Genomic DNA, 13,390 nt, shown 5'->3' on the forward strand with positions numbered 1-13,390 from the left:
AAGTGAAGTAAGTCAGAAAGAGAAAAACAAATATCATATAGTAATGCATATGTGTGGAATCTAGAAAAATGGTACAGATGAATTGGTGTGCAAGGCAGAAATAGAGACACAGATGTAGAGAACAAATGTATGGACACCAAAGGAGGAAAGCGGGGGGGGGAGTGATGGTGGTGGGAGGAATTGTGAGATTAGGATCGACATATATACACTACTATGTATAAAATAGATAACTAATAAGAACCTGCTATATAAAAATAAATAAATAGGGGCTTCCCTGGTGGCGCAGTGGTTAAGAATCCGCCTGCCAATGCAGGGGACACGGGTTCGAGCCCTGGTCCGGGAAGATCCCACATGCCGCGGAGCAACTAAGCCCGTGCGCCACAACTACTGAGCCTGCACTCTAGAGCCCGTGAGCCACAACTACTGAGCCCATGTGCCACAACTACTGAGACTGCGTGCCTAGAGCCCGTGCTCTGCAACGAGAAGCCACTGCCATGAGAAGCCCACGCACCGCAACGAAGAGTAGCCCCCGCTCCCTGCAACTAGAGAAAGCCCACGCGCCGCAATGAAGACCCAACACAGCCAAAAATAAATAAACAAAAAATAAATAAATTAAAAATAAATAAATAAAATAAAATTCAAATCACACACACACACACAAAAACCAAAGGTGAAATACGTTGAGACATAAAAAAGCAGAAAGAACTCATCACCAGTAGATCCCCCACTAAAAGAAATGTTAAATGATGTCCTTCAGAAGAAAAGTGATACCAGATGGAAATCTGGATCTATACAAAGGAATGAAGAGCTTTGGAAGTGATAACTCCATGGGTAAATATATAAGATTTTAAAAAATCATTTAAATCTCTTTATAAGATATTTGACTTAAAAACAAGAATAGTGTTTTGTGTGGTTTCCAACATATATAAAAACAAAATGAATAAAGATCCAGAGGGCAGAAATGGAAGAACAGTATTGTGTGATTCTTATACCGTAAGTGAAATGGTATAATATCACCCAAAGGTAGAATATGACAGGTTAAAGATATATAACTATAAAATCTAAAGCAACCTCTAAAATAACACAGTTATAGTTAATAAAACAACAAAAGTGATAAAATAAAATCATAACAATGCTCAATTAATATTAACTTTAAGTCTAATTTATCACTTTTTCCATTTATAAATATTTTTGATTTGATATCTAAGAACTTTTTATCATAAATCCCCATAGATTGTTCCCTGTTTTTTCCTAAAAGTTTTATATATTACAGTTAAGATCATGATAAAATTTGAAAAATGAAGCCAATTTAAGAGATAACATTAAGTGTACCAACATTTGCATTGTAAGGGTCCCAGGAGAAAAGAGAGAGAAGGGGATTGAAAATGTATTTAATGAAATTATGGCTGAAAATTTCCCAAACCTGAAGAAGGAAACAGATATGTATACAGGAAGCACAGAGGGTCCCAAACAAGATGAACCCGAACAGACCCACACCAAGACATATCATAATTAAAATGGCAAAAGTTAAAGATAACTAAAGAGGTCTTGGGACTTCCCTGGTGGTCCAGTGGTTAAGACTCTGGGCTTCCACTGCAGGGGGCATGGGTTGGATCCCTGGTCAGGCAAAATCCTGCATGCTGCATGGCAGGAGTTCTACAGGCAGCAAGAGAAAAACAAAATCATATACAAGGGAATCCCCATAAGGCTATCAGCTGATTTCTCTGCAGACACTTTGCAGGCCAGTAGGGAGTGGCATGATAATGTTCAAAGTGTTGAAAGGGAAAAATCTGCAACCTAGGATACTGTACCCAGCAAGATTACCATTTATAAAAGAAAAAGAGATAAAGAACAAGACAAGCAAAAACTAAAAGACTTCATCAATACTAAACCTACCCTGAAAGAAACATTAAAGGGTCTTCTCTAAGTGGATAAGAAGAATGTATAGGAAAGGGAAAATCCCACTAGGAAAGGCAAATATATAGTAAGGACTGAGAATCAACCACTTAAGCCAGTATGAACATAAAAAGACAAAAAACGGTAAAAGCAACTATAACTAAAATAAACAGTTAAGGGATAAGCATGAAGATATAAAATAGGACATCAAAAACACAAAATGGGGGGAGGGGAGTAAAAAATGTAGACCTTCTAGAATGTTTTTGAACTTAAATGACTACCAGTTTAAAATTAGTAGATACAGGATGTCCCTGGTGGCGCAGTGGTTAAGAATCCGCCTGCCAATGAAGGGGACACAGGTTCGAGCCCTGGTCTGGGAAGATCCCACATGCCGCAGAGCAACTAAGCCTGTGCGCCACAACTACTGAGCATGTGCTCTAGAGCCCGCGAGCCAAAACTACTGAGCCCGCGTGCCACAACTACTGACGCCCGCGTGCCACAACTACTGACGCCCGCGTGCCTAGAGCCCATGTTCCGCAACAAGAGAAGCCACCACAGTGAGAAGCCCGTGCACCGCAACGAAGAGTAGCGCCCGCTCGCCGCAACTAGAGAGAGCCCACACACAGCAACGAAGACCCAACACAGCCAAAAAAAATAAAATAAATCAAAAAATAAAAAAATAAAATTAGTAGATATAATTATAGGCCAACACATATGAACCCCATGGTAACCACAAATAAAAAACCAACAATAGATACACAAAAACTAAAAAGATAGGTACACAAGAAAACTACTAAGGAAAATCATCAAACCACAAGGGAAGAAACAAAAAGAAGAAGAAATGAACAGAGAAGAACTAACAAAAACAAATGGAAAACAAGTGATAAACTGGCAGTAAGTACACACCTATCAATAATTACTTTAAATGGCAATGGACTAAATGCTCCAATCAAAAGACAGAGGGTGGTTGATTTGATAAAAAAAAAATACACTTGAATATGTTGCCTACAAGAGACTCACACCATATACAAAAATAAACACAAAATGTATTAAAGCCTAAATGTAAGACCTGAAACCATAAAACTCCTAGTAGAGAACATAGGCAGAGCAGTCTTTGACATAAATCGTAGCAATATTTTTTTGGATCTGTCTCCAAAGGCAAAAGAAATAAAAGCAAATATAAACAAACGGGACCTAATTAAACTTAAAATCTTTTGCAGAGCAAAGGAAACCATCAACTAAAGGAAAAAACAACCTATGGACTGGGAGAAAGTATTTGCAAATGATATGACCGACAAGTGATTAATATCCAGAATATACATAAACAACTCAATATCAAAAAAAAAAAACCCCAAAATGGGCGGAAGACCTGAATAGACATTTTTCCAAAGAAGACATACAGATGGCTAACAGGAACATGAAAAGATACTCAACATCGCCATTAGAGAAATGCAAATCAAAACAATGAGATATCACCTCACACCTGTCAAAATGACTATCATCAATCAGTCTACAAATAACAGTTGCTGGTGAGAATGTGAAGAAAAGGGAATCCTCTGCACTGTTGGTGGGAATGTAAATTGGTACAGCCACAATCGAAAACAGTATGGAGGTTCCTCAAAAGACTAAAAATAGAACTACCATATGATTCAGCAATTCTACTCCTGGGTATATATCCACAAAAAATGAAAACACTAATTCAAAAAGATACATGCACCCCAGTGTTCACAGCAGCATTATTTACAATAGTCAAAATGTGAAAGCAACCCAAGTGTCCATCAACAGACAATTGGATTAAGAAGATGTGGTATATATATACAATGAAATATTACTCAGCCATAAGAAAAGAAATTCTGACATTTGCAGCAACATGGATGGACCTAGAGATTAGTATGCTTAGTGCAATAAGTCAGAGAAAGACAAATACTTAAATGCAGAGTTAAAAAAATAATACAATGAATGTACATAGCAAAATGGAAACAGACTAAGATATAGAGAACAAACTAGTGGTTACCAGTGGGGAGAGGGAATGGAGGACCAGCAAGTTGGAGTATGGGATTAAGAGATACAAACTATTATGTATAAACTACATAAGCGACAAGGATATACTGTATAGCACAGAGAATTATAGCCATTGTCTTATAATTTTAATGGAGTATAATCTGTAAAAATACTGAATCACTATGCTGTACACCAAAACTAATATAATATTGTAAATCAACTATACTTCAATAAAAACATAAGAAAATAAAGCTTCCAAGAAAAAAATATTCTTAAGACCTTGTGGTAGGGAAATACTTTTTCAACGAGATACAAAAAAGTTCTAAACATCAAGGAAAAGATTGATAAATTTGAGTAAATTAAGAAATTCTGTACATCATAAGTCACCTATAAGAGTGTAAAAAGTGGGACTTCCCTGGTGGCACAGTGGTTAAGAATCCGCCTGCCAATGCAGGGGATACGGGTTCGAACCCTGGTCCAGGAAGATCCCACATGCCACAGAGCAACTAAGCCCATGCGCCACAACTACTGAGCCTGCGCTCTAGAGCCCAAGAGCCACAACTACTGAGCCCATGTGCCACAACTTCTGCAGCCTGCATGCCTAGAGCCTGTGCTCTGCAACAAAGAGAAGCCACCACAATGAGAAGCCCGCACACAGCAACAAAGAGTAGCCCCTGCTCGCCACAACTAGAGAAAGCCTGAGCACAGCAACAAAGACCCAACGCAGCCAAAAAATAAATATATTTTTTAAAAAGTGTAAAAAGTCAAGCTACAGTGTATCATACAATTGTCTCTAGTCATATGCAGTTATTGAGTACATGAAATGTGACTAATCCAAATTCAGATGGGCTGGAGGTGTAAAATACAGTCTGGGTTTTGAAGACTTTGTATAAAATGTAAAATCTCTCTAATAATTTTTGTATTGATTTCATGTTGAAACAAAAATACTTTGGCTATGATGGCTGTGATGATTAACTTCATGTGTCAAGTTAACCAGGTCACAATGTATCTGGATATTTGGTCAAACACTATTTCAGGTGTTGTCTGTGAGGGTGTTTTTGGATGAGATTAATATTTGAATTGGTAGATTGAGTAAAGCAGATTGCCCTTCCTAATGTGGGTGGGCCTCATCCAATCATAGGCTTGAATCAAACAAAAAGGCTAACCCTCCCATGAGTGAGTGGGAATTTCCTTCTGCCTGACTGCTGTGGTGAGACATCAGTCTTTTTCTGCCTTTGAACTCCAATTGAAACAGCTCTTCTTGTGTCTCCAGTCTGCTGGTTTTTTGGACTGGAACTACACCATTGGCTCTACTGACTGCAGATCATGGGACTTCTCAATCTTCATTACTGTGTGAGCCAGTTCCTTAGGATAAACCTCTCTCTCTCTCTCTCCACACACACACACACACACACACACACACACACACACACACACACACACACTCACTACTTGTTCTATGTCTCTGGAGAACCTTAATAGATTGGGTTAAATAAAATATATTAAAATTATTTTCATGTTTATTTTTGGCTTTTTTAAGATGGCTACTAGAAAATTTAAAATTACACATGGCTCACATTATATTTCTATTGGCCACTGATGATCTAACATATATAAGGAACTTCTGTAAAAAAAGAAACAAATTTATATCCCCCAAGTGCTTTAGATATTGGAATTAACTGATACAGGATACAAAGCTACTAGTGTAAGAAAAATATTTACTTAAAAGAAAGAACGACAAAAATGAGCAAGCAACAGCAGATTATCAAAATGACTAGGCAGATTTATATAAGAAGCAAACAAGACTTTTAGAAATAAAAAATATAAACTGTTGAACTTAAAAGTTTGGTGGATGAATTAAAGAGAAGATTGGGCACTGAAGACAGAATTAGTTTATTGGAAAACAGTTCTAAAGAAATTACCAAGAATGCAGCCTTAGGGATGGAAAATATGAAAGAGAGATAGAGATAGAGGATAAAATAAGAAACTCTACATGTCTGACTTAGTTCCAAGCGGAGAAAAGAGAAAGAATGGAGGAGAGGCAATATTTGAAAAACAAAATAATGGTTGAGGGCTTCCCTGGTGGCGCAGTGGTTAAGAATCCACCTGCCAATGCAGGGGACACGGGTTCGATCCCTGGTCTGGGAAGATCCCACATGCCGTGGAGCAACTAAGCCCACGTGCCACAACTACTGAGCCTGTGCTCTAGAGCCCGCGAGCCACAACTACTGAGCCCACGTGCCACAACTACTGAAGCCCAAGCACCTACAGCCCATGCTGCACAACAAGAGAAGCCACCACAATGAGAAGCCCACACACTGCAACCAAGAGTAGCCCCGGCTCCCCGCAACTAGAGAAAGCCCATGTGCAGCAACGAAGACCCAACGCAGCCAAAAATAAAATAAATAATAAAACTAAATACATTTTAAAAAAACAGTAAAAAAAAAGATGTTATGGAACCAGCTTTTAACTTGGAGGAAGGGACAAAAAAACAAAAAAATAAAAATAAAATAAAGTAGAGGGAGGGGACAGGAGACAAGGAAATGTAGCTCTAGAGGGAGTGTGGCCCTGCGAACACCTTGATTTCAGCCCAGTAAAGCTGATTTCTGACTTCTGGCCTCTAGAAATGTGAGAGAATTAATTTCTGTTGTTTTAAGCCACTACATTTGTGGTAATTTGTTACAGCAGCCACAGGAATCTAATGCACCTACTATGGCTAGAAACTTCCCTAAGTGTTTGAGATATATCAATGAACAAAACAAAGGTCTCTGCCCTAATGGAGCTTAAACTCTACACTAGCGGAGTAAACAGACAATATGCCGTTAAGTATCATTAACAAGTAAATTGCATAGTATGTAAAAGGTAACAAATGATATGTAAAAAAGGAAAAAGAGCAGGGTGAGTGTGGAATTGGTAGTGTATGTGTGGTGGCATTGGTGGGCAAGTTGAAACTTTAAATAGAATGGCTATGGTAAGCTTCACTGAGAAGGTGGTGCTTGAGCAAAGACTAATGTTTTAATTTGTGGTGTTCATTTTTAAAAAGAGGACAAAACTAAAACATTGGACAACAACACTGTGTTAAGTTGGGGGAGAGGTGATCAGTATTAAAGTGTTTTAACATCTTTATATTAATTGGGAGGAAAATTTAGATATTTTTGACTTTGTTAAGCATACATGCTAACATATCAAGGGTAATCAGTAAAAGAATAGAAATAGAATATATAACTTCCAAATAAGTAGTGGGGAAAATGGAATAAAAAACAAAATAAACAAAACTCAATATATAGTTTTTAAAGCTGAGAAAGGAGAAAAAGCAAAGAAAATTAGAAGAGATAAAGAACAACCAGTAAGATGTTAGAAACAAATGCAAATGGATATAATTTTCCAGTTAAAGGACAGAAATTGTCTCCAACTACACCTCAATAAAAAAATAAATGTGTATTATGAAAAAAATGACAGAAATTGTCAGATTAGGGGAAAGATGGGAAAATCCATCTAATATGGAAGAGACACACCTAAAATATAAGAAAAGGCTGTTAAGCAATGAAGAGATATACCAAGCAAATACTAGACAAAAGTCTGGGTAGTTATTTTAAGACAAAATACTAAAACTGACTCAAGAAGAAATAGAAAATCTGAAAAAAACTATTAAGAGATTGAATCAATAATCAAAAAACTCCCCATAAAAGAAAGCCCAGGACCAGATAGCTTTGTGAATTCTAGTAAATATTTAAAGAACTAACACCAATCCTTCTCAACTTAAATCTAGACTAGTTTCATACTGACTTTACGAAACTACTTGACTTTGAGGATTTGGATAAAACAATGTTTCTACTTGTGCTTGATTTTTCTAAAATAGAACATTTAAGAATAAATACTCACCTTGAGGATTCCTGGGAATCATCCGTTACCATACCTTCCCCTCCACATTCCTACAGCATTACCATCAAACCACCACAAAAATTAAAGAGAAACTTAAAAAATAACAAAATTGACAACTGTGAATTCATTAAAGAAATCATTAGGAAGAAGATGTTAAGTTCTGTGGTTTTATAATATTCTTACAATATTTGAATTTTAAAGATCTTCTCCAGAAACTTTTTTTAAATAAAAGTTTTATTGGAGAAAAATAGAACCACCACGTACACAGGGAAAAGAGCACAAAAATTCAACTGATACAGAATTGAAAGTCACAATTATCCAATGTTGTTTGCGATTACTTCTCAATTTCTTAAACAGCTCCCCTCAATTTGTTTAATAGTCTCACCAATTTTTTCAGCTGAAATAGCATCAAGTTTTCAAAAAATTAAGAGCCTCAGGGAAGGGACCAGCTTTCAAGATAACAAAAGTAACACCAAGAGTCTCCTAATGGTACCAATTCTACCTAAAAATTCATTAAGAGTAATTATCGAGTCTGGTGGAACAGTCTACGTATCTCACAGACCATCAGGGATGAGTTAGAACACTGACTTAGATGGTCCAGTATGGAAAGAGGGCAAACAAAATAGCTGCATTTCCTTGTCAGATAAGCTCAGTTAAGGAAACCAGGGAGGCTCTAAGAAAATACAGGCAATGGCTGCTCAAAAATAGTTAGGAAGGCATTCTAAATACCACATACTGTTGGACAACAGTATGTTAAGTTTGATGCAATTATCAAGAAAACAGGCAACTTTTTTAAAAAAATAGCTGGTCACAGTTCTTTGAGAACTCAAGAAAACAATCAATAGCAAACACAAGAGCCAAAAGTCTCAGTTGAGGGTTAGGACCTAGGTATTCTTCTTAATGGTTCCAAATAGTCAAGGAAATACACTGTTGCAAAAAAGCATTAAAGCAGTTCTGATTTTTTTAAAAATCAAAACAAAATTTCTGCTTTTCCTCCAAGATCAATTCCCTTCAAAGCTTCAAGGAAAAACAAACAAGGAAGCAAAACAGAACCCCAAACCCAAAAACAAAAGACCACTGATGGTAAAAGAGAAGACTTTTACTCACATTATCAATTTGAAGAACAATACTTTTGCTATTTTCTATGTATGAACAATCCTAGGACATTCCCCTGAAAAGTAGGTGTCCAGTGGCTATGAGAACTCTTTATCTTCAAGCAATTTTGAAAGGAATAAGATCAGCATAATACAGAATTTGAAATTCCCAACTAGGGGGTGTATGGGGGAAATGAGGAAGGATCTAGTTCTATCTAGGGCTTTAGGAAGTTAAAATAAGGATGATAGGAAATGCTTATATGCCAACAAAAAGGAGAGTTGAGGTGCTTCCAAAAAAAAACCTTTGGAGGTATTTGTAGTGAGGTGGATGGAGTTAGAGTCTGTCATACAGAGTGAAGTAAGTCAGAAAGAGAAAAACAAATACAGCATGCTAACACATATATATGGAATCTAAGAAAAAATAAAAAGGTCATGAAGAACCTAGTGGCAAGACGGGAATAAAGACACAGACCTACTAGAGAATGGACTTGAGGATATGGGGAGGGGGAGGGGTAAGATGTGACAGGGTGAGAGAGTGGTATGGACATATATACACCACCAAATGTAAAATAGATAGCTAGTGGGAAGCAGCCGCATAGCACAGGGAGATCAGCTCGGTGCTTTGTGACCACCTAGAGGGGTGGGATAGGGAGGGTGGGAGGGAGGGAGACGCAAGAGGGAAGAGATATGGGAACATATGTATGTGTATAACTGATTCACTTTGTTATAAAGCAGAAACTAACACACCATTGTAAAGCAATTATACTCCAATAAAGATGTTAAAAAAAAAAAAACTTTGGTAGAGAAAATAGGAATGCTAAGTCCCAGGAAGCCTGTAACAATCTACAATTGGTCCAAGTTAAAGACAAAACTGTCCAAACAACATTAAAGTCTAAAGGAAGTTGAAAACTAGTTTATGAATTTTTGCTCTTGTAAAAAGTTACAAAACACGTGGGTTTTGGTCTCTTTTGCGATGTTCATATTATATTCATTTTTAATATGAAGAAAGAGTTGGATTTTTCTCTCCTACCATGTTCTTCTAGTACAACTGACCAGCAATTTTCTATTTCAGCTATTTTTATAAGTACCTGTTAATCAGCACAGTAAACTCAGGGCTGAACCATATACACACATCCCATGGGAACATTTTAGGATGTGTGTATACAAGACTATGTAAGCAACTGTCCCTCTGCTTGAAAACTTGTTTCCAAATAAAATTTTTAAAAACATCCCTTTCAGTGTAACAGAACATTACTTAGTAAAATATCAATAGCTATGACAACTCATTTTTCTCTTCAAGGGAAATCACAAAACAGGTGAACAACCAAGTCCAGGGTGGTTTTTCTATTTGATAAATACATCCAGAACTCTGTACAGTAAATAAAGTTTGCATGCAGTTTAAGTATCTTTAAATGACATTTTAAGCAAATAAACCTTTTGCTTCATAATTAATGGTGTATAAGAACCCCCCTCCTCTTTTTTTAATAGCCATAGGGACCTCTTCCCCAGTTCCAAATAGGAATCATGAAGACCAGGTACTTTCTTAAGAGTTTTCTGCACATCATACTAAATAACATGCAAAGAGTTCAACAACATTCTTCTTAAAGGTAAGTATTACTCTTTAAATGGGCATGTTAACCACTGAAAAGTCACTCAACTATTTCCATTACACTGCTTCATTTGGTCATTGGTAGTATAAAATAAGTCAAATAATAACAGGTTAGTTTATCCACTGGCTACTGCTTATGACACCAAATGCTCCAAGGCTAACATTTTATGCAATATAATTGTACTGGTTTGGATTTTCTTTATCTCTTTCCATGTAGTCCCGGTCAATTAAAGATTCTATTCTCTTCTTAAGATCAGCAGGCTGTAAGAGAAGGCAAATTTTCAGTGCAAAGCTCATAATCACTGGCTCAAGCCCATTTACCAATACCCCATGAAAAAAAAAAAGAACAGTTTTGGCTCATTGATTTAATGTATTTAATCTCCTTAATATTTAATTTTTATTTTTAAAATCTTAATATTTTTTAATTTTTATTTTTTAAATCTCCTTGATTTTTTAAAGAGGAAAGTATAATGAAAATAAACCAGGTTAAAAAATGTTTTTACACTATACATACACTGTCACATCTTATCATATTATTTATTTATCTGTTTATCTATTTATCTACCTATCTATATCTATCTATCTGGTTGTGCTGGGTCTTAGTTGCGGCAGCACGAGGGGTCTTTGTTGCTGCGGGCGGGATCTTTAGTTGTGGCATGTGGGATCTAGTTCCCTCACCAGGGATCGAACCTGGGCCCCCTGCACTGGGAGCAGGGAGTCTTAGCCACTGGACCACCAGGGAAGTCCCCTGTCATACTGTTATACAATACTTTACTTTTCTATTTTAAAGAGGTCTTCTAAGAACCAGCTATTCTCTGCACAAATACAAAAGACTACCATAACTTCACAAAAGGAACACATTATAGTTTAAGGAAACAGAACGCTATTTAGTTTTGCCAAGATAGTTTGAGAAAATAAGTAGACCCTAAATTTAGACAAAAGCTGGTTCTCAAAGTCAGGTTGCATTTTTATAAATTAAATAAAAAATGTACTATGGAAATCACTATTTACAAGAATACTACAACAAATGGTTTGATAAGTGACGTATCATCTCATAATTCAGATCTTCGTATTTCGGGTTTAAGGTTTAACTGTTACCTGCTATAAATGATTTGAATTTTTGAATCCTACTTGTTGAAAAATCATTGAGAAAGCTTATAGCTTGTTCTCATGATTGCATTCTTAGCTCTTGGGTAACAAAATTCCACTGTCTTCTGTATCTAGCCTATAAAGAGAATATAATCTTGCTTGCTAACAGTTTTTCAGATTGTGTAAAATGGCTACTTGATCAAGAAAGGTAAAGAGGGAAAGTAGTTTGATGGGGCAGCCAAAATTTCACCAAAGTTTGAATTCCAAGATTTGAAAATCAAAATGACTTTCTCTTAATTATGGTGAAAGACCTAGAACATCAGCACAATATTTATTACAGTGATCCCCTACCTTCCCTAGCTAGCTAGCATCAGTGATCTCTCTGGCTAGAGGTGAAATGATTGTTAAGGCAGAATATGAGGGTGAGAGTGTGGTAATGAGGAGGCAGTATTAGGTTTGGAGGAGAGAGAAAGCCTACCTTATTAGCAGTGACAGCTAATGAGCACTTATGTGCCAGGCCCAGTGCTAAGTTTTTACATATATTATCTCATTTAAGCTTCACAATAATCCTACGAGATAAGTACTATTATCATCTCCATTTTACAAAAGAGGAAACAAGCTCAAAAGGTGAAATGACTTACCTAGGCCCAAAGCTCATGAGAACCCTAACAGCCAAGAGTCTATCCAAACTTTACCAAGTGTTTATCATCACAAGAGTTTGGGAATCTTCTAAAACATGAGATACAGTCCAGTACAACACCACATTGTCTAAGGCGCTTTATTACTGGGCATTTATAATGGAACATGTCCATGTGACGACTAATTTGTTTGCCAGAACTACTGCTAAGCTTTAAAAAAGATGCCTAATGACTACTAGTTATCTGTATAGTTTTTAATGGACACTTACACAAGCTAACTAAACAGATTTAACTTAATTAAAATAACCAAATCTGTCAAATAGCTAGGTATTTCAAGGAGAAAAAGGAAATAAAAATAACAAGGAAGCTCAAAAAAATAAAGTGAATAAACTTGAAAATTTCAAAGACTCACTTAGCAGCTAAACTTTCAGGTATAGGAGCTTTTATAAATTGTTTTCCCCTTTTGTCACAACTGCCCACATATGCCAACAAAGGTTTTTTTGGAATCATATATATGAGCATAAGAAATGAAAACTTTTGTCCCTCCAAATGGTCTTGAGGTTTTATTCTATGTTTGTAAGATTTGTGTCTGAAAAATCTAATTTTTATATATAATAAACTCAATATTTTTTATATATAAGCAGCTCAATAATAAAATACAGAAGTACCTACCTTTACTGGAAATTTCAACTGGTTGTACACTTCTGAAACAAGAAGATTGTGGCTAAGTGTCTTTCTCATCTTCATAATTCGAACAATTGCAGCATCAATTTGATACTGTCTGTCTTGAAATACTCTTTCTGTGGTGCTTGCTTGTTCCTCAACCTAACAAAAAAGTTTTAAACTTAGGAACTGTACCTGAAGTGAAACTTGATTACTTATACAAATTGTACATTTTAGGGACATGACACAGTTAATGCTTTAAATATATTGAACTATCAAAAGAAACCTTATAAATACAGACAAGGACAGAAAAAACCCTACAAACATAACTCCTATCTGTCCTAATGTCCTATATCAATGAAGTAACGCCAATATTAGTTAATAGAAAAATACCATCTTTGAGCTGCTTTTCTAGAAAGAGAGACAGCTGATGCAGAATTTATCATTTTCTTTTACTCTCTTCTCAAAATCTTAATGTGTCACAAGAGGTTATTGACCAGATTTCTGTATGACATTAG

General features: G+C 36.2%; 1 protein-coding gene across 2 annotated transcripts in view; it reads right to left on the minus strand.

The window, feature by feature from the left end:
- Positions 1–7,995: 7,995 nt before the first annotated feature.
- The window catches only part of CUL4B (cullin 4B), a 33,250-nt gene continuing 27,855 nt past the window's right edge, over positions 7,996–13,390 (minus strand). For both annotated transcript variants that reach the window (XM_057538564.1, XM_057538563.1), the window contains exons 20-21: positions 12,882–13,034; positions 7,996–10,743 (exon numbers count right to left, since the gene is read on the minus strand). In XM_057538564.1, coding sequence (XP_057394547.1) covers positions 10,648–10,743; positions 12,882–13,034 — 249 coding nt within the window. In that variant the 3' untranslated portion in view covers positions 7,996–10,647. The remainder of the gene's footprint in view (positions 10,744–12,881; positions 13,035–13,390) is intronic.

Source organism: Balaenoptera acutorostrata, chromosome X, assembly GCF_949987535.1.
Source record: "Balaenoptera acutorostrata chromosome X, mBalAcu1.1, whole genome shotgun sequence".
In the NCBI taxonomy this organism is placed as follows: Eukaryota; Metazoa; Chordata; class Mammalia; order Artiodactyla; family Balaenopteridae; genus Balaenoptera; species Balaenoptera acutorostrata.